The 22,245-nt window shown below is 44.3% G+C and overlaps 1 protein-coding gene across 9 annotated transcripts in view; it reads left to right on the forward strand.

The window, feature by feature from the left end:
- ARL13B (ARF like GTPase 13B) overlaps nt 1-22,245 on the forward strand; it is a 66,764-nt gene that overhangs the window by 3,222 nt on the left and 41,297 nt on the right. For 7 of the 9 annotated variants that reach the window (XR_012800400.1, XM_075594024.1, XM_075594023.1 and 4 more), the window contains exons 2-4: nt 14,638-14,850; nt 19,923-19,993; nt 21,305-21,554. Coding sequence is in view for 8 of the 9 variants with exons in the window: in XM_075594024.1 (XP_075450139.1) it covers nt 14,792-14,850; nt 19,923-19,993; nt 21,305-21,554 (380 nt within the window). In the remaining variant the exon portion in view is untranslated. Of the gene's footprint in view, nt 1-9,393; nt 9,444-12,617; nt 12,671-14,637; nt 14,851-19,922; nt 19,994-21,304; nt 21,555-22,245 lie in introns of those variants that run through there. The other 2 variants (XM_075594026.1, XM_075594025.1) reach the window with 2 other exon arrangements.

A 22,245-nucleotide genomic window follows, 5' to 3' on the forward strand; every position in this document is an offset into this window, starting at 1 on the left:
ACAGTGAACAGAATACAACAGTATATATTAAAAGTAACAGCTCAGATCTAGTTCCTTATTCATTCCCCTTGGGGCCATGGTACCTAGGAGCCTGATCCATCTAGATTCCTTCTGGAGTAGCAACCTTTGTGTATCTCCACCACGGCGACTCGTCCTCATGCCATCAATGACCTGGTACCTTAGCTGGCTAGCATTATGCCCAGCTAGTGTGAAGTGATTGGCCACGGGTGCTTCTGGATCACATCTCCGGATGGCAGCCTTGTGCTGTCTAATCCGATCCTTTACCAACTGTGTAGTCTCCCCCACATACCCCATGCCACAAGGGCATTTAATCAAATAAATGACATGTCTCGATAAACATGTGTAGAAGTCCTTAATCTGAAACCTCTGACCCGTGAGTGGATGTAGAAATACGGAGCCTTCCTGAATACTATTACACTGGCTACAGCCGAAGCATCTGTAGCTTCCTAATTTAGGTGTTCCCAGAAACATCTGTCTAGGTCCCACCCCCCCCTATATCCGCTTTTACTAAGCGGTCACATAGATTCCTGCCCCTTTTATAAGAAAATAATGGTGGTTCGTAAAAAATGGGAGCCAAAGTTGGGTCACTACATAAAAGAGGCCAATGACGCTTAATTATGTTTTTTATACGTCCACTATTCGTATTGTACGTGGAGACAAAAGGGACTGAAAACGTCTTACTGGGGAGTGCCACAGATGTAGTAGCGGGCCACATCTCTGCCTTGTTGCGCTGGCTCCTTAGTAATTCTTTGGGGTAGCCTCTTGCTAAGAATTCTGCATATTGTCTAGGCTATCTACAACCTTAGTTGGAGTACTAATGATGCTCTTAGCCCGCAGAAACTGGCTATATGGTAGGCCAGTGGTGGTTCCATGTGGATGAAAGATAGAAAAGTGTAATAGATTATTACGGTCTGTACCTTTTAGAGAACATGTTGGACTCTAATGTACCATCCACTAATCTGATTGTGGTAGCTAGGAAGTTGACCCTAGTGTGATCGTAAGTACATGTGAAACCAATGGTCCCATGTGCAAAATTGATATCTGTGCCAAAGTTTAACAATTAAACCACATCACCCTGCCACACCATAAATACGTCGTCAATAAAATGCAGATGTTTCTCTCATGGATGAAAGATAGTGTTACAAAGTCTAGAATCAGTTGTTATACAGGCAAGTAAACAATCTCACAAGATCTCGACAAGAGAAGAGATTCTTCATCTGAAGTGTCAGAAATTAAGGTATTGTCGGAAGGTGAGCGTTGGGAATCCTCTGATCAGGAACAAATGCAAAGGGAGGCTTCAGTATTTGATGCAGCTTTAGTTGAATAATTGATTAAAGCCATTTGAGATACATTGGGCCACATCCATGGTTACCGCGACCGCATGATCAAAATGCCTCAAGGCAATGATCGCAACAATAGACCGTGCATGCGCCAGCGCGATGAATCAAAAGTGATTCTGCGGGGCGACGGCTGGGTCACATGAGCGGTTCGCCAAATGAGGGCAAACCAGCTCCGCGACATCACGGCCACGCCTCCGGCACGGATACCCAAGCCACAAATCGCTGCAGCTAAAGGCGCGTGTTACGTCACGCGCACGGTCTCGAGGACGTGCGCACCCTAGTCGCATCCTTAGAAATTGAGTACTAATGAGGATAAACTTTTCAGAGGATCACAAAAAAAAAAACCGAGTCTTTCTACTACACAAAGTATTAAAGGACGTTGTAGAATCAGAGTGGGTACAACGTGATGGAATAATGCTGTATACAAGAAAATGTTATTATATGTATCAATTTTCTGACAGATGTAAAGATGTGGGTTATACTACCAAAGTTTAACGCAGCGATTATGCGAATGACAACGCTTCCAGTCGATGACACCATTTCTTTCAATGACGCTATGAAGAGATTAGAGAATGTCGTGAGAATCTTTTGATGCATCTGGAATGCCACTGCATCTGTTTCAAGAGCAATGCGTGTTTGGACTTCAAACATTGAAGATGCTGGGGTGGACAAAAGTCTAAGGCCTCGGGCATGGTCAGCACCTGGGCGCTGACCCGTGCTGAGGCACGCTGCTGCTCGGCAGTGAGCCCCTGCAGCCGCAATGAGAGTGGCTTTAGCAGGGGCTCGCGCACGCTTCCGCACACTTGCGGAAGCGTGTGTCTTAACAAATCTTTAGTTTTGGCGCTCACGGGAGCGCAGGGCCGGTCACGTTAGTGGTTCGCCCAATGAGGGCGAACCAGCTCCGTGACGTCACTTGCCCGCCCCCCAGACATGCCCACGGACGGCACCGCTTTCCCTCAGCCTCAGCGTGCCTCCGCACGGCTTCAATGTCTATGGACTAAGCCTAAAAAACATAGGAGCAGCTTGAATTTTATGAAAAAAGCAGTGGTGGGGTGGAAGACTAACTGCATCCCCACCTTTTGGCTGCTGTGTATCTGTAACACACACACACACACACACACACACACACACATACACACACACACGTATGTCAATATATTATTCCTGTATGTCTTTTTTCCCTATTTATTATTTGATATTAAATGCAGACTGCATCACGGTTATTGATTTTAATACATACATACTGTACATCATATAAGGAGTGGATGGTAACTAAAGAGCAGTAAGATCTAAAAATAGAACAGCAATCACAAACCGTGTATAGCTCTAATGACAACAAGATAGCACAACATGGAAAATACCTATCCACTCCTCTAGGTACACAAACGGGAACAATGTGCTGCAAAAAAAAAAAGATAGATAGATATATAGATGTCTATATCTATATCTATATATCTATCAGGGAAGGGAGAAAAAATTGAAATACAAAAAACAGAGTTTAAGACACTACCTGCTCCGTTCCGATCGTCATGGAGAAGGTACTTTCCCCAGACCAAGTTCAAAGCTGATTCACATGGACCCCAGGTGGCATCTCATGTTGCAGGGGAACTCTCAAAAGTATTTTTTGATATAAACAGTTTTGCAAATTAAACTAGAGAGGAAGGTACAACACGGTCCAATAGGGGCTTGTGGGAACGGGCTTTTGGAAGGGTTTTTTTCCTGACAAGCGGCCCTCCTTTTTTGCCTTTAGCGTTCTAAGCCCCTAAGCACTTGACAGCGGGCAAAATGCACTCGCCCAGGCGAGGGGACGAGTGCATTTGTCAAGCCCTGTGTGTATGTATGTATGTATGTATGTATGTGTGTATATACAGTAGTGTGAAAAAAAAAAAGTACACCCTCGTTGAATTCTATGGTTTTACATATCAGAACATAACAATCGTCTGTTCCTTAGCAGGTCATAAAAATTAGGTAAATACAACCTCAGATGAACAACAACACATGACATATTACACCGTCATGATTTATTTAACAAAAATGAAGCTAAAATGGTGAAGCCATGTGTGAAAAACTAAGTACACCTTATGATTCAATAGCTTGTAGAACTACCTTTAGCAGCAATAACTTGAAGTAATCGTTTTCTGTATGACTTTAGCAGTGTCTCACATCGTTGTGGAGGAATTTTGGCCCACTCTTCTTTACAACGTTGCTTCAGTTCATTGAGGTTTGCGGGCATTTGTTTATGCACAGCTCTCTTAAGGTCCCACCACAGCATTTTAATTGGGTTGAGGTCTGGACTTTGACTGGGCCATTGCAACACCTTGATTCTTTTCTTTTTCAGCCATTCTGTTGTAGATTTGCTGGTGTGCTTGGATCATTGTCCTGTTGCGTGACCGAATTTCGGCCAAGCTTTAGCTGTCGAACAGATGGCCTCACATTTGACTCTAGAATACTTTGGTTTACAGAGGAGTTCATGGTCGACTCAATGACTGCAAGGTTCCCAGGTACTGTGGCTGCAAAACAAGCCCAAATCATCACCCCTCCTCCACCGTGCTTGACAGTTGGTATGAGATGTTTGTGCTGATATGCTGTGTTTGGTTTTCGCCAAACGTGGCACTGTGCATTATGGCCAAACATCTCCACTTTGGTCTCGTCTGTCCAAACGACATTGTTCCAGAAGTCTTGTGGTTTGTTCAGATGCAACTTTGCAAACCTATGCCGTGCTGCCATGTTCGTTTTAGAGAGAAGAAGCTTTCTCCTGGCAACCCTTCAAAACAAACCAGACTTGTTCAGTCTTTTTCTAATTGTACTGTCATGAACTTTAACATTTAACATGCTACTTGAGGCCTGTGGAGTCTGGAATGTAACTCTTGTTTTTTTTTGCAATTTCTCTGAACATTGCATGGTCTGACCTTGGGTTGAATTTGCTGGGACGTCCACTCCTGGGAAGATTGGCAATTGTCTTGAATGTTTTCCACTTTTGAATAATCTTTCTCACTGTAGAATGATGGACTTTAAATTGTTTGGAAATGGCCTTATAACCCTTCCCAGATTGATGGGCAGCAACAATTGCTTCTCCAAGATCATTGCTGATGTCTTTCCTCCTTGGCACACCTGAATGCTCCAGACCAGCAAACTGCTAAAACCTCGGCTTTTATGGAGGTGGTCACACTTGCTGATGATCAATTAATCAAGGGTATTTGATTAGCAGCTACTAAGCAGCTACTTAGCATCTTAATTCCTATGGAAGCAGTAACGGTGTACTTAGTTTTTCACACATAGCTTCTCCATTTTGGCTTTATGTTTGTTAAATAAATAATGACAGTGTAATATGCCATGTGTTGTTGTTCATCTGAACAAGTAAGGTTGTATTTACCTAATTTTTAGACCTGCTAAGGAACTACTATGGTGTAATTGAATATATTTAGCCAATCACCTGCAACTGCTTATTGAGCAGTTTGTGGCAGGCCAGCCCCTCCTCTTCTAGGTATATAATCTCCTAGCAAGGTCCCCTTATTCCACTTCACTTACATGTGAGTATCTGTACTGGTATATACCAGTTTTTAATTGCACTAGGTTATACAAGCATATGCTTTGATATTTTAACCCCTTCTGGGCTTATTTCACATAACACTAGTATGCATTTAGCGTAGGGACCTGCTAAAGAGACTTACCTTGACGTGGTTAGCAGGCTTGGCATTATTTGATCAAAGGATGTATACCAAAAGTCTCCTTTTTTCTTATAGGTTTTTACACCATACATATATATATATATACTAGCTGAGAGACCCGGCGTTGCCCGGGATGTAATGTTCCCGCTCCTCTCTCTCTCCTCCCCCTCTCTCTGTTTGTCCCCCATTCACATAAATCCAGTCCCCCCCTCCCTCCTTTACAGCTTCATGCAGCGTGTGTGCGTCAGTCACTGTGTGCGCGCGCGCCAGTGAGTCTGAGGCAGAAACACAAACACACACAGACTGACTGACGCACACACAGTCAGTGTGTGCGTGTGTGTGTGCCTCAGTCAGTGTGTGCGTGCGTGTGGCAGTGAGTGTGTGTGTGTGTGGGGGTGTGTGTGCGCGCGTCAGTCAGTGTGTCAGTCGGTGTGTGTGTGTCAGTCGGTGTGTGTGTGTGTCAGTCGGTGTGTGTGTGTGTCAGTCGGTGTGTGTGTGTGTCAGTCGGTGTGTGTGTCAGTCGGTGTGTGTGTCAGTCGGTGTGTGTGTCAGTCGGTGTGTGTGTCAGTCGGTGTGTGTGTGTCAGTCGGTGTGTGTGTCAGTCGGTGTGTGTGTGTCAGTCGGTGTGTGTGTGTCAGTCGGTGTGTGTGTGTCAGTCGGTGTGTGTGTGTCAGTCGGTGTGTGTGTGTCAGTCAGTGTGTGTGTGGGGGTGTGTGTGCGCGCGTCAGTCAGTGTGTCAGTCGGTGTGTGTGTGTGTGTCAGTCGGTGTGTGTGTGTGTGTGTCAGTCGGTGTGTGTGTGTGTCAGTGGGTGTGTGTGTGTGTGTCAGTCGGTGTGTGTGTGTCAGTCAGTGTGTGTGTGTGTGTGTGTGTGTGTCAGTCAGTGTGTGTGTGCGTGAGTGAGTCAGTGTGTGTGTGTGCGTGAGTGAGTCAGTGTGTGTGTGTGCGTGAGTGAGTCAGTGTGTGCGTGTGCGTGAGTGAGTCAGTGTGTGTGTGTGCGTGAGTGAGTCAGTGTGTGTGTGTGCGTGAGTGAGTCAGTGTGTGTGTGTGTGAGTGAGTGAGTCAGTGTGTGTGTGTGAGTGAGTGAGTCAGTGTGTGTGTGTGCGTGAGTGAGTCGGTGTGTGTGTGTGCGTGAGTGAGTCAGTGTGTGTGTGTGTGTGCGTGAGTGAGTCAGTGTGTGTGTGTGCGAGTCAGTGTGTGTGTGTGTGCGTGAGTCAGTCAGTGTGCGTGTGTCAGTAAGTTGTGTGTGTCAGTCAGTGTGTGTGAGGTGATGTGAGTGGAGCGCCGGTGAGGGGAGCACCGGGGAGGGGAGTCGGGAGGGGAGGTGAGTCAGCGGCGGGGAGGGGAGGTGAGTGTGATGGGGGTGTAGGAGGTGTGTGTGTGTGTGTGTATAACCGGCGTTGGCCGGAGGCAGGGAGGGGGGGCGTGAAAGGCAGGGGGAGTGAGCGCCAGGGAGGGGAGTCAGCGCCGGAGAGGGAGGTGAGTGTGATCGGGGGGAGAAGAGGTGTGTGTATACCCGGCGTTGCCCGGAGGCAGGGGGGGGGGGCGTCAAAGGGAGGGGGGGTGCGTCAAAGGGAGGGGGGGTGCGTCAAAGGGAGGGGGGGGGGTGGCGTCAAAGGGAGGGGGGGGGTGGCGTCAAAGGGAGGGGGGGGGTGGCGTCAAAGGGAGGGGGGGGGGTGGCGTCAAAGGGAGGGGGGGGGGTGGCGTCAAAGGGAGGGGGGGGGGGTGGCGTCAAAGGGAGGGGGGGGGGTGGCGTCAAAGGGAGGGGGGGGTGGCGTCAAAGGGAGGGGGGGGGGGTGGCGTCAAAGGGAGGGGGGGGGTGGCGTCAAAGGGAGGGGGGGGGTGGCGTCAAAGGGAGGGGGGGGGGTGGCGTCAAAGGGAGGGGGGGGTGGCGTCAAAGGGAGGGGGGGGGGTGGCGTCAAAGGGAGGGGGGGGGGTGGCGTCAAAGGCATGGATTCCTCCCCCTGCATTTCCTCACCTGGCAGCATTAAGTCCCTGCCGCCCTCCTCCTGCTCCTCGGGGATGTTGAGCCGTAGAGAGCGTGCTCTTGAAGGTGGGGGGAAAGGGGGGGGAGAAGTGGGGGAGCGACACACGCGACCTACCTGTACTTCCGGGCGCCGCCATCTTCTCACTGGGCGGCGCAAGGGAGGAAGGGGGTCCTTCCGGGCGCCGCCATCTGTTCCAGTTGGAGCGTCGGCGTGGAGGGAGAGAGGTGAGTTGTAGTGCCGAGGGAGAGAGGTGAGTTGTAGCGCCGAGGGGGAGAGGTGAGTTGGAGAGAGACCCGGCGTTGGCCGTGAGTTAAATTTCCAGCTCCCTTCTCTCTCCCTCTTTCTCCGTGTTCCCCAGAGGGGAGGGACGAACAGTGGACAGGAGGGGGGGGACGAACAGTGGACAGAAGGGGGTGGGGACGGACAGTGGACAGGAGGGTGGGGACGGACAGTGGACAGGAGGGACAGACAGTGTACAGGAGGGACGGACAGTGGACAGGAGGGGGGGGGGGGGACAGTGGACAGGAGGGACGGACAGTGGACAGGAGGGACGGACGGTGGACAGGAGGGACGGACGGTGGACAGGAGGGACGGACGGTGGACAGGAGGGACGGACGGTGGACAGGAGGGACGGACGGTGGACAGGAGGGGGGGGGCGGTGGACAGGAGGGGGGGGCAAAGGACAGGAGGGGGGGGCAAAGGACAGGAGGGGGGGGGGCAAAGGACAGGAGGGGGGGGCAAAGGACAGGAGGGTGGGGGGCAAAGGACAGGAGGGTGGGGGGCAAAGGACAGGAGGGTGGGGGGCAAAGGACAGGAGGGTGGGGGGCAGTGGACAGGAGAGGGGGGGAGGTGGACAGGAGAGGGGGGGAGGTGGACAGGAGAGGGGGGGAGGTGGACAGGAGGGGGGGAGGTGGACAGGAGGGGTGGAGGTGGACAGGAGGGGGTGGAGGTGGACAGGAGGGGGTGGAGGTGGACAGGAGGGGGTGGAGGTGGACAGGAGGGGGTGGAGGTGGACAGGAGGGGGGGGGGTGGACAGGAGGGGGGGAGGTGGACAGGAGGGGGTGGAGGTGGACAGGAGGGGGTGGAGGTGGACAGGAGGGGGTGGAGGTGGACAGGAGGGGGTGGAGGTGGACAGGAGGGGGTGGAGGTGGACAGGAGGGGGTGGAGGTGGACAGGAGGGGGTGGAGGTGGACAGGAGGGGGGGGAGGTGGACAGGAGGGGGGGAGGTGGACAGGAGGGGGGGGGAGGTGGACAGGAGGGGGGGGGAGGTGGACAGGAGGGGGGGCGGTGGACAGGAGGGGGGGGGCGGTGGACAGGAGGGGGGGGGCGGTGGACAGGAGGGGGGGGCGGTGGACAGGAGGGGGGGGCGGTGGACAGGAGGGGGGGGGGGCGGTAGACAGGAGGGGGGGGGGCGGTAGACAGGAGGGGGGGGGGCGGTAGACAGGAGGGGGGGGGGCGGTAGACAGGAGGGGGGGGGGGGCGGTAGACAGGAGGGGGGGGGGGGGCGGTAGACAGGAGGGGGGGGGGGCGGTAGACAGGAGGGGGGGGGGCGGTGGACAGGAGGGGGGGGGCAGTGGACCGGGGAGGGGGAGAGGTGATTTGGACCGGGGAGGGGGAGAGGTGATTTGGACCGGGGAGGGGGAGAGGTGATTTGGACCGGGGAGGGGGAGAGGTGATTTGGACCGGGGAGGGGGAGAGGTGATTTGGAGAGGTGATGCCGCTGGGGAGGGGGGAGAGGTGATGCCGCTGGGGAGGGGGGAGAGGTGATGCCGCTGGCGAGGGGGAAATGTGATTTGGAGCCGGGAGGGGGGAGAGGTGATTTGGAGCGGGGAGGGGTGATTTGGAGCGGGGAGGGGGGAGAGGTGATGCCGCTGGGGAGGGGGGAGAGGTGATGCCGCTGGGGAGGGGGGAGAGGTGATGCCGCTGGGGAGGGGGGAGAGGTGATGCCGCTGGGGAGGGGGGAGAGGTGATGCCGCTGGGGAGAGGGGAGAGGTGATGCCGCTGGGGAGGGGGGAGAGGTGGAGCCGGGAGGGGGGAGAGGTGAGTTGGAGCGGGGAGGTGTGCGTGTGCGTGTGCGTGTGCGTGTGCGTGTGTGTGTGTGTGTGTGTGCAGTTGGGTGACGTCACACACAGCAATCTGATTGGCCAGAGGCTGAGGACCAATCAGATTCACCGCAGATAGCACTAACCTCACTAACCATTCGATTTTATATATTAAGATATATTCCCCATTGATTGCTATCCCTATGGGAGAAGCGCAGGGATTCACTTTCTGTTTTGCACATATATATATATATATATACTGTATATAAAAAAAATAAATGGATGATACCGTTCTGTGGCTAACGAAATGCTTTTATTTGTGCAAGCTTTCGAGATACACTGATCTCTTCTTCCGGCGATGTTACAATGAATGAAGCAAGCAAAAGGTATACTTAACAACAGTGTCTATTGGAATGTTATCTGTGCTGGTCCTTCCCCCGGTGTGGATGTGTTTTATGGCTAGAGGTGTCAAAAGGTTTCTGAAAGCAAGTGATGTAAGAGTGTGTGTGTGTATCAGTGTGAATGAAAATGAATGGAGAGCCCACAGTATATACAGTGCTTTACAAAAGGTGTGTGTGGAGTGGGAGTGGATATAAATGGTGTGGGTGGGTATGGAAATGTGAGAGAGAGTAGCACAACTAAAAGTGTGTGTGGATACTTTGTGGTCCCTATTGGTGTATATGGATGGAAAAACAAGGAGTATTAGTATGTGTAAGAGACAGCTGTGTGTGCACATATATAGCACAGTATGTACAGACATGGCCTTTAGCGCTCATGGGAAGAGAGTTCACTTGTGTCAGTAATGACTCATAAAATTTCGATCTCTGTTTAGGCCACTGCTAAGTGTCCCGAACAGTTGCATAAATTTGTATTCATGCAACCGTCTCTCTTTCGGTGTTTTAAGATTACCTTTGAGTATGGCAACCCTCAGATCGTTCATCTTATGGCCAGAGTCAGAGAAATGTTCGCCAACAGGACTGTCTCTTGTTCCGCGTGTGATGCTGTGGCGATGCAGGTTGATTCTCTTGTTTAGCCCCTGCCCTGTCTCACCTATGTAGTAGCAGCCCCCTGGGCATTTCATGCACATGATAAGGTACACGACATTGCTGGAGGAACAGGTGAACCTTCCTCTGATTTTGTATTCCCGATTCCTGTGTGGTATTTGTATTGTGTCCGCTGTGTAGAGCATTGCGCAGGTTTTGCATCTTGGGTCCTGGCATGGTTTTGTCCCGCATTCAGTTGTACTGCTGAATACTTTACTCCTCACCATAATATTCTTGAGATTATGGGGTTGTCTGTATGATAATAAGGGTGCTTCAGGGAAGACCTGTTGCAGTCTTGTATATTCCTGGAGGATGGGTTGTAGTTTCCTGGCGATCTTGCGTAGGGCTCCTAGGTGTGGGTTATATGTGACCACCAAAGGTACCCTGTCGCTTGTCTCCTTCTGTTTGTATTCAAGGAGATCACTTCTTGGTATTCTGGTGGCTTTGTGAATTTGATGGTCTACAATTCTGTGGTTATATCCACGGTTTATAAAGTCTGATCTCAAGGCTTTAATCCACTGGTCTCTGTCTGCTGTGTCGGAGCATATCCGGTTGTATCGTATGGCTTGACTGTAGATGGTTGCATGTTTGGTGTGTGTCGGGTGGAAGCTGTTGTCCCTCAAATAGCTGGCTCTGTCTGTAGGTTTGCGGTATACAGAAGTCTGTAGTTGGTTGTTCTTTATAGTAATGGTGGTGTCTAGGAAATGTACTTCATCCGGGGAATGGGTGAGTTTGAGGTTGATGGTCGGGTGAAACGTATTGAAGTTGTCATAGAACTGTAGGAGGTCCTGTTCACCAGAGGTCCAAATCAGGAGGATGTCATCTATGTAGCGAAGGTATGTAAGGGGTTTAAAGTGACAGGTGGAAAGAAAGTCACTTTCCAGTTTTGCGCAGAACAGATTGGCATACTGTGGCGCCATCCGAGTACCCATAGCGGTCCCGGTTGTCTGGAGGTATGTGTCATTTCCAAATGTGAAGTAGTTATGGGTCAGAATAAATTCGATGCATTTAGTCACTGTCTCTGTGAGTGGCTCCTGCGGTCCCAGAAAGTATCTGCAGGCTGAAATCCCATCCTCATGGGGGATGTTTGTATAAAGTGACTCTACATCCATAGTTGCTAGTAGTGTTCCTGTTGGGAGGGGGCCAATGGCATTCAGTTTGTTTAGCAGGTCGGTGGTATCCTGGATATAGCTGGGTGTGTTCCTGACAAGTGGTTTTAGAATGCCCTCCACCCAGCCAGAAATATTCTCGGTAAGTGTGCCAGATCCAGAGATAATAGGGCGACCAGGGTTACCCTCTTTGTGAATTTTAGGGAGCATGTAGAATGTGCCAGGTTTTGAGTTAGCTGGTATCAGGTCCAGAATTTGTTTTCTTGTGCGGATCGGGAGTGTTTTAATGATCCAGTTGAGTTCTCTCATGTATTTTTTAGTTGGATCCTCCTGCTGTTGGGTGTAATACTTTGAATCATAGAGTTGCCTGTGTGCTTCCCACAGGTAGTCTGTGATGTTCATTATGACCACTGCTCCTCCCTTGTCCGCAGGTTTGATTGTTATGTTGTGGTTGGCCTTTAGCGATTCTATGGCTCTCCTCTCCATCAGTGTCAGATTATATGTTTGTTTCCTTACTTTGTCCAGGATGGTGGTTTTGGCGCTGTGTCTGAAGCTTTCAATGTACCGGTCCATTGTGGGGTTGCGCCCAGTTTGTGGGATCCAGTTGGATTTTTGCTTCTCCCTGCTCATGTGCAGCAGCTCTCCTTCTGCAGTGTTGGCATAATCTTGGTTGTGTCTGTTGTGGAAGAACTCCTTAAGACGCAGCCTTCTGAAGAATTCTTCCAGGTCACTGCACAGCTCAATCTTGTCCATAGGCTTGGTAGGGCAGAATGTGAGACCCTTTGATAATACTGAGGACTCTGCTTGATTAGGTGTGTAATCTGAGAGGTTAACAGTGCAGTCCTACTGTTGGTGACTGTCAATGTTTGTATTATTAGTTGTTGTGCTGGCTGCGGCAGAGTATCTCATTCTTAGCCTCAGTCTGTGCAGTTTCTTTTCCTTATTGCCAATTAGACCCTTCAGGAGTTTTTCATGGAATGTTTGGAGTCCTCTCCATGTGTCTGTGTGAATTTCTCCTGTCTCCAGAATGCAGTCTATCATCTCTTTTGTCTTTCTCCTGTTGCTGTAACAGATGCTGATTAGATGGTTCCGTAATCTTTCTGAGTTCCTGGTGCACAGTTGTTGGGAGAATTTTGTGTTGTATGTGGTGGCAAGTGGGTTTTTGAGGACGATTCCTTTCGGGATCAGATGCTCCTTCTTGCATTTGCTGAGGAAGATGATATCGCTGTCTAGTTGTGCCTGTTTTTTCAGTAAATCCTTTAGCTTCATTTGAGTGCGGTACAATGTGGTATCTTCCATATTTTCATGTAGAGGTATCAGTACCGTTTTAGCCGAGCTTCAATAATTGAAGAAATAGATGATACCGTTCTGTGGCTAACGAAATGCTTTCATTTGTGCAAGCTTTCGAGATACACTGATCTCTTCTTCAGGCGATGTTACAATGAATGAAGCAAGCAAAAGGTATACTTAACAACAGTGTCTATTGGAATGTTATCTGTGCTGGTCCTTCCCCCGGTGTGGATGTGTTTTATGGCTAGAGGTGTCAAAAGGTTTCTGAAAGCAAGTGATGTAAGAGTGTGTGTGTGTATCAGTGTGAATGAAAATGAATGGAGAGCCCACAGTATATACAGTGCTTTACAAAAGGTGTGTGTGGAGTGGGAGTGGGAGTATGTGTGTATGTATGTATGTATATATATATATATGTATATGTATATGTATATATATATATATATGTATATATATATATATATATATATATATATATATATATATATATATATATATATATATATATATATATATATATATATATATATATATATATATATAATACTGAGTTAAGTTATGGTGAGTAAAAAAAGTGACAAAAACCCTCCACAGGAAAGCAAATATGCAAATATAACTGTATGCTCATCTGCATGTCTTAGGCAGGTCTGCAACCCCGCCTTTCCCCATTATCACCCAGCATACAGCACTTCCACTGCAGCAAGGGATTCTGGGAAATGACATGCAAATGAGCACACAGTGTCACTTTTTGCCTCAATAACCATTTTTAACATGGTTCCCTATAGGCTTAAGCTTCATGTCATTTCCCAGAATCCCTTGCTGCAGTGGAAGTGCTGTATGCTGGGTGATAATGGGGAAAGGCGGGGTTGCAGACCTGCCTAAGACATGCAGATGAGCATACAGTTATATTTGCATATATATATATATATATATATATATATATATATATATATATATATATATATATATATTATTATTATTATTATTATTATTATTTATTATTATTATTATTATTATTCATGTTCTTGTATAGCGCTGCTAGTTTTACGTAGCGCTTTACAGAAACATTTTGCAATTGTTTTTGGTGCCTGAGGCACAGGGAGATAAAGTGACTTGCCCAAGGTCACAAGGAGCCGACACCGGGAATTGAGCCCGGTTCCCCTTTAAACTCAGTGCCAGTCAGTGTCTTTACTCACTGAGCTATGTGTATATATTCCATTGCTTTTATGACCAGTTTTACCATCTCCTGCCAAGGTAGTCTTCCTTTCATTTAAATCAAGAGATTGTCATTTCATCCTTCGCACCTGATCCAAAAGATGAGCTTCATAAATTGGATGTAGTAAGATGCATAAAACCTTATCTAAAAAGGGTGCATGTCGTCTGCAATTAGACTTATTTGTGAAATCACAGAACATGTTAGAAGCCACTCTTGTATTGTGACGCAGCAACTCCTTGCCTTGCTTCCTGCATAAAGTTTTTATGTATTGTACATATCATCAAAACAAAGGTTCACTACTTTTATGTTCAGAACTCCAGGCAGAAATTATTTTATTTTTGTCTTGTCCTTCTGCACTATTTAAATACATAAATAATCCTTGCCATATTAAGAAAAAATAAGTAATATCCACTATTATTGCAAATGGTATAACTCCACCCCCAAGAATTGGACCAGAGTTAACGTTACGTCATGCCACATTCTGCTACTTTGCAAGTTCTAAAAATGATCTTTTATTTTGTTTCAATGTTCTAGATTTTTCTTTGTGTGAGTGCAGCAATCACTATCTTCATTCTTAATCTTAACTTTCCTTGAAATGTTCATAACCCGTTCCTGAAGTATTACATTTTTATACTGTAGTGTATTGGTAGCAAAGTCACGTGGCCCCTTCAAAGCGTTAAAAGGTTTTATTTTCCTAATACTAGTATAAACTAACATCAGTAACACTGGACATTTTTGTGTGTTTTTCTTTTTTCTTCTCCCCAGTCTGAGCTCCAACACTTGACTATCATTCCTACTGCGACAGCTACTTTCTCACCCAGTTTGTTATTGGTTTATCTGCACAAATCTCTGTGTTTACACTCCTTCTTTACATGCATGATTTATTGAGTATAGTTTTGGTTACAGTTCTGTTTCATTTTACCAGTGTCTACAAAACCGTTATCAACTTGATTGCTGGGAATACCATTTGTGGATGCCATCCAAGAAGATCTATGATGTTGAAGCCATCCTAGAACATCACATACTGGTGGCAGACCCTATTTTTATTGGCTCCTTTGGCTTTATTCCAAGAAACAAGAATGTTTAGTCTGATGGCTAATTGCTGTAGTTGGTTAAAACGTTGGCGGGAACCAGTTAGGTAAGTTACAAATCCGTCACTAATAACCTTGCTTTCTTTGTTTTAAGGCAAATGTAAAAATGTGAAGGTGCATATCATAAAATTAAAATATACATTTTTTGTTTAGAATCATCATTTTGGTGAGAATTGGTGATGCGATAATTTTCGAGCTCTCTTTTCATTGGGGAGAAATTGAAAATATGCCATCTTTATTGAAAATTCAACACTGATTCCTCTCGCAAAAGTGCTTGCTGGAGTAATGAAAAAAGGTAGCACTATTGTGCTGTATGTTGAGATTGGGGCACATGTATGGATGTTTTTATTAATTGGCTTATGTCTGATATCCATTTCTAGTTTGCAACTATATTTCATATTAATACAGTGGGAGTTGTGGCAAAGTAGCTGGATAAAATATAGCTGCTTTAAGGAGGGGGATTTTAGGTATTTAAGATCCTGATGCATCTATTCAACAGTTTCGACAAATAACTAATTATATTGCTGGTTTGGCCATTCTACACAGAGGCATGTGAGATATGCACGGTTATACTATCTGTAGCCACCCTGCAATTATCCATTATTGTGAAGTTAGCGAAAGCAAGGAAGCGTGATGAGTATCCAGGATATTGTGTTGTGTCTATGGCTAATGAGGGGCTACACCCTTGCACTGGTGAAACAGACAATAATTGTTTTTCAGGTGCTTTTTTTTAATAACAAATCCTTATAAATTGCTTACAGTGAATAAATAAGATATATGTAATGTAGTCTTATGTTGCCATTAACAGTAGAAGTAAATCACATAATTACCATACAATGTTTTGCAATGCACTGTTGCATTGAAGTGAATGAGCGATCAGGGGCTTTCCAAAGCTGTCTTATGGAGTAGAACCAAATGGTAAATATGGCCCCATATTCGTATATATCCCTAATAATATATAGGAAAAATAGTTATAGGTGTCCGATTCGGGTAAAATAATAAATCAATTACCCAGATGAGACTCCTTAACATGTCGGTGAAATTAGTTCACTTTGGTTTTAAGAGGACTGTCCCTTCAAATGGTCAATGCCTCCTATGAATGAACTGAACTAATTCCAGTAACATGTTTAAGAGGTCTCATCTTGGTAATTGATGCCCTTTTTTTTTTTTTTTACCCCATACCCAACACCTACTCTATACAGGAAGTATTTTTAATTCATTTTTTAATGTTCGACATGGCAGGGGTTTGATTTCCTCTGCCTACTCCATTTTGTGTGATGTCCCTGTGTGTTCAACAGGTGCTTGTTCAGCCAGAGTTCAACTTCCCCCATCTCCCTTTAATATTATTTGTTGTCTAAAAAAGCACCCGGTTTGATAAGGGTTAAGAAAACATTTGATTGAAAAACACTTCCCCATTCAAAGGCCACTAAGAAATGTATCTGGCTGACTATGTTGGATTGCACCTACCTTTTAGGGTTAACTTGTGGAGTCTGTCTGAGCATTATTAATTAATTTATTTGCCCAACCAATGCTTACTATTGTTGATGGGGAGTATATAGTAAATATAGAACCAAAGAAAAAAAGGTTTCTGAAAGATTAACAAACCTTTCTTAAACTAATCTGCTTGAACATTTTAAAAACAAGCAATTTAAAAAAATGCTTGGGATAGACTTTAAAGCTATTCTAAATGTTATTGAAAGCCAAGGATCAAATAGGGTCTGAGACTTTATATCAGGTAGGTAAATCGGCAGACTAGATGGGCCAAGTTGTCTGATCTGCCATCAAAGTCTGGGTTTCTATATTTTGTAGCACATCCGACCTTAATGTTTGTACATTCAAACACTGCTCTATGCATAGAATAACGTTGAGCAGAAATTGTTGTGTGTTTGTTTTTCTGGCTTCCAATGCACTGTCAGCTGATTATTGTAAATCTTGGTTAATCTGTTTGATCCTATTTATTAGCTATTAGAGATGTAAGCACATGTATCTGCAGCTCACACTCTTGCTCAGTATTTTGGTCTTAATCTTAAATTCACTAACTGAAGTGTAAAATATAACTCCTAGATATGCGATGTTGTTCTTAATCCTTGTCCAGTTGTAGTAAAGATACAATAAGTTTCACATATCCATAATTTGACTGTTTATAATATATAAACAAGTTGATCAATCGAGCTGCTCATGTCTTGTCTTTAAAATGTACATATGCAATTGGTATAAAACGGAAATTGGTATATTGTATTTTAAAATGCAGTTGGTATAAAATGAAATGTTCATTCCGTTGTAAGCAGTCGCTTGGTGTGCCTGTAATACCTGGGCATATATGTATGATATTGTGTTCCTAATTATTTTTCACATAATTGGAACGAAGAGGGTTTCGATTTCAGGGACCCCTGATACATGAAGGTACCTAGTGCTGTTGCTCCCTACTGTGGAAACTATGACTGCCAAATCTCGTGGGATCCGCAATCCAATTTGGAATCCTATTGGCTTACACCGGCCACTATATTGCATTTCACATAAGGGAGAATCCACACCGAAAATATCATATCTTGGGAACTAGGGCCCCCGGAAGTACAAATACAGCAGTTTAGATGGAGGCTCCTCTGCATTCCAATTATGTAAAGAAAAAACATGTAATTAATTAAAGCAGGATTGCCCTTTTTTTTTTTTTTTGAGTGCCAAACCATAAGAGATTTAGAGATGTTTTCATATATTTTGTAATATGAGAGAAGCAGTTGAAGATGATACTGTAAACACAGATTATACAGGTAAACCCCGTTATAGCGCGACCCGTTATAACGCGAATGGGTTATAACGCGGTCTGAGCATGGCTCCCGAATTGAAAGCCTCCATTTTGCCGCCTTACCTGCATCATCTCAAATCCTCCATTTTGCTGCCTTACACTCTCCTCTTCCTGCTGTCCACGTGCTCATCTCTCTGCTCGTGCTCATCTCATCGCGTGCCAAATATGGTGAACACTTTCATATGTCTCAGGACCACATTGTATATAATATGTATTAAAGAACAAATCGTTGCAAATCAGACAATATCATACTGTATGCTTGGCATTTTGTCTTCATACCGATTTCAAACCTTATTACAATATAATATCACTGAACTGGATTTCTTGCAGTCACAAACTCTTTACATTGCTTATTGAAACAAAGAAGATTCTGACATGAAGATTTAATAGGCTCAGTATACAATACAGGTGTAGTACAGCCTTGTCCTTTTGTGTGAACGTTCAAGATACTCAAAGCGCTCTACCCTGAGGTCCCTACTCAACAAACTATAGTAATTATACTTTCCCTGAGAAACCACAGTATAAGAACAGTCGCAGCCAGAGGAGAAACTGGGTATTTTTTATTTTGTTTATAGAACCAAGGCAAAACAATTATGTAATTATTGAATCTTTTGTATGTTTTCTCTCTCCTTTCCCGCGCTCGCTGTCTCCGGAAGTTGTTAATGACTTCTGGGTTGGACCACTGTGGTGGACCTCACCCCCTCTGCCACTGCATGCTCTGCTGCCGCCCTCCTCCACTGCTGCTGCCGCTCGCATAGCCCCGCACGTACAGTCAGCCATATCATTAACACAAATACCTCTAGATTGACTTTCCTTATGCAACAAAACATTTAAAAAAAAATTTATATTACCAACGACTGGGCAGCAAAAACCATGGATAACCACCAAACTTCTTTCTCTACCCCTAACAATTTTAGTTGTTACCAATGAAAATGAAAAATGAACTACAGTAACTAAAGCATGACGCCTTCCAATGACCGCACTATTTCCCTCCCCCCCTATCTTCACATTACCCACATAAACCCTTATCTCCATAAAAGCCTGCCTTTAGCTGAGCGGCACGGTGGGGTGTTTGATATGCGCCTTCGGCTGTGTGTGACAGCCACACTGCCTGCACTTGCCCTGCAGTTTGGCGCCACGGTCCAATCCGAATCCTCACTTGTCTGCCCAGAATTTCCACTTGTGTGCCTATTTGCATGTCGTTACCCAGAATCCTATGCTGCAGGGAATGAATGATATGCTGTGCGATAATGGGCTAAGCAGGGTTATGGACATGATATAATAAAATGTTGGTGTGCATCTGTGAGTATAACAATAGAAATGTGTCAGTTGCTTCACTCATTTTTGTTATAATTACAATATAAGTAAAATAACAGAAAAAATAAGCTAATCTGTAGTGAAATAAAAAAAAAAATTCTATTAGGTGGTTGTTGGGTACCATAAAGGGAAATGGTCAATGGGCATAGTTCCATAGTAGATGAGGTTGAAAAAAGACACATACGTCCTAGTTCAACCTATGCTAAATTTAGACAACAGATACTTTATCTGATATTTGTACTTGCAGTATATTGATCCAGAGGAAGCCAAACAAAAACCCCAGTGACATGATCTCATAAAGGGGAAAAAAACATTCCTTCCTGACTCCAAATATTGGCAATCAGATTACTCCCTAGATCAACATCCTTCCTATGTTTACTTATGTCCCTGTATACCTTTCCTTTCAAAAAAGATGTCCAACTTAAAAATTTTTTTTTTAAGATATTGTATCTTCCGTGTAATGCATTCCACATTTTGACATGCCCTTACTGTAAAGAACCTTTTCCTTCTGTTGCTGGTGAAATCTCCTTTTCTTCTACCTTAACATATGACCCCATGTGGTTTGTATTGCCCTTGGGATGAATAGTTTCTTTGAAAGCTCCTTTTATTGTCCCCAAATACATTTGTATATAGTTATCATACCATCTCCTCTTTTTTTTTTTTTTTTTTTTTTTAAATCTAATGTAAACAAATCTGATTTATCTAGGCTCTCCTAATAAATCAGATTATCCATCCCCCTGTATTAATTTGGTCCTCTTCTATGCACTATTTCTATTGCCATAATGACTTTTTGATGGAGCAGTGGCCAAAACTGTACTAGATGTCAATTCTGATGAAGCCACAAGATGAAGTGCTAACAAAAACTTGTTGAAAAACGTATTGCCACTATTCAAGTTAAATACCAATATATGTTAAATATACAAGGCAAAGATGTACATTTAATTGAAGTAAAATAGTCATGTTTTTAACTTTTTTTTTCCCCCTTTTTATTTAAATAAGAAAAGTGACATTATTGATGGTGGGGCTTGATAATGCTGGCAAAACTGCAACTGTGAAAGGAATCCAAGGAGGTAAGATGCTTGTTTAAGCGCACTGATTGAAATCTGTTTTATTTGACTTAGAACTAGCTTTGACAAAGTTAATATGCAAGTAAAGGGAATCCTGTATTTTGAGACTAGGTGGTAGCCTAATACTGTGACGCATAATAGCACTGGGGATAGGTAATTTAAATGAGAACATGGGAAGTAATGATTTCAATATATTTCTTCATTTATAAATAAAAATATATTTCTTCATTTATGAATATAAATTTCAACCATTTATTATGTATATTATAATTATTATTATTTTTTTGCAGCTAAATAGACTCAACACTAGGTCTGTATTAATCGTGCAGTGTATTTAATGTGTTAAATAGATAATTAACCTTTGATTTGTATGTATTTGACTTGCAGTAGTATGAAAATAACCTGAAAAATTACTTCTAAAATTAGTTTTATTGCAGTCAACAATCTTGACTCTTTGGGATTTCTGGAATTCCATACATCTCACATTTGAAAGGTGTTTGCAAAATGTTTTTCATGTAATTGATTACATTTAAAATATCTATATAGCTATAGTAATATATGTTTAATAGGAAGACATTGTCTCTCTAAAGTCAGGATTTTAGAATGTATTTAATCTCTTCTGTGCTATACTGCGATGCAAGTCACTGTGCAGCTAATTTAGACAAATCTGAAATATAATCTCTTTAAAAAATTTAAATTATGCTTTTGTTAGGTTTAGCAATTTTTTGGCTCATCTTGTAATTTAATTCCTTCCTTATTTGGTAAGCTATGTATGGAATATAAAAAGGGAACGTTTGCAACTGCCAGCTTTCTCTCATGACATGTGGAAGCTCATACTTAATGCAGCATTGGCTATTTACTCTTTGATATATATATTTTTTTGTGCTTTTAGATGGTTAATTGTAAAGGTGCAAATTTTCTAAGCTATTAAACATATCTAAATCTATGAATGCTAGAGCATATCTTTTGCATTGTTAGCACTTATATATTCTGTGATCTTCACTGCTCATGATTCTAAAACAGCTTCATGCTTCTTTGACGAACAACATGACACACATTTTTCACTGAGAAAATCATCACCCAAATATTGACCCTCTAAATTGGTTATCAATAAACTATACAAACATTCTCTTGTGAATAAAGCCGCAGCAGAGGGTATGTAGTGGGTCTCCTATTGTAGTATTGACAATGCCTGTGGCTTAGTACAGGAATTTCACTTTGCTTTCTCCATGAGAGAGATAATATTGTCAGGTGTTTTTGTATTGGTTGTGTATAGTCTTTAAAACATTAATAGCTTACTGAACTTTGTAACAGAGTCTCCCGAAGATGTTGCCCCAACTGTGGGATTTTCGAAAGCTGACGTTAAGCAGGGGAAATTTGACGTCACAATGTTTGACTTGGGCGGTGGGAAGCGAATTCGTGGAATTTGGAAGAACTACTATGCAGAATCTTATGGAGTAGTGTTTGTTGTGGACTCCAGTGATGTGGACAGGATGGAAGAAACAAAGGAGACTATGGCAGAAGTTCTGCGGCATCCCCGGATCTCAGGAAAACCTGTGTTGGTGTAAGTAAAGCGGATCATTCTTAATCATCTGATACATTAAACATATTCATAGACTCCCAATTACAACAAACCCTTTATTTGCTCAACACAATAGTTGCTCTCTTGCATCTAATAACAGAACTGGTTATTTGTTCTATTTGCTGCCAAACTTAATGCTTTAATCAACATATCCTTCAACGTTACATTTTACCATTGTTGACATTTTTTTTTTGACTGATATAAAGAACAATTACTTTTAATGTTTTTATTCCTTTATACAGTAGGGCCCAATTCATTCGGCTGGTTCGTTCTAGACCCCCGCCTAAAAGCGGATATCGCCAAAAAGCGGAACATAACTTTTTTTTTTTTTTGTACAGAGCGCACAAATGCTATGTCCACCGGTGATTTGCTGTCTCCACCTAACTCCTGCGCCGTCCCAGAATGCCCCCTTTTGCGCATGCGCGGGCTCGGCGGCCCCCATTTGCAGTCATGAAACAGTACCGCAGTATTGGCGGATCGCTGAGAAGCGGAACCCTACTGTAACAGTTATAATATACTGTTATAGTCAAGGTCATGAATTAAAAGTTCAAATAACCCGACACATATTTTGCTCTTTTGTAGTGAATTCAAGAAGAAATAGGCTATAAGCCGTTTTTTGTAAATAAAAAGTAGCACCTTATTCAGTATAGTTTTTTTTTTTTTTTTTTTATAG

The sequence above is a fragment of the Ascaphus truei genome, chromosome 3 (assembly GCF_040206685.1).
Source record: "Ascaphus truei isolate aAscTru1 chromosome 3, aAscTru1.hap1, whole genome shotgun sequence".
Classification (NCBI taxonomy): domain Eukaryota; kingdom Metazoa; phylum Chordata; class Amphibia; order Anura; family Ascaphidae; genus Ascaphus; species Ascaphus truei.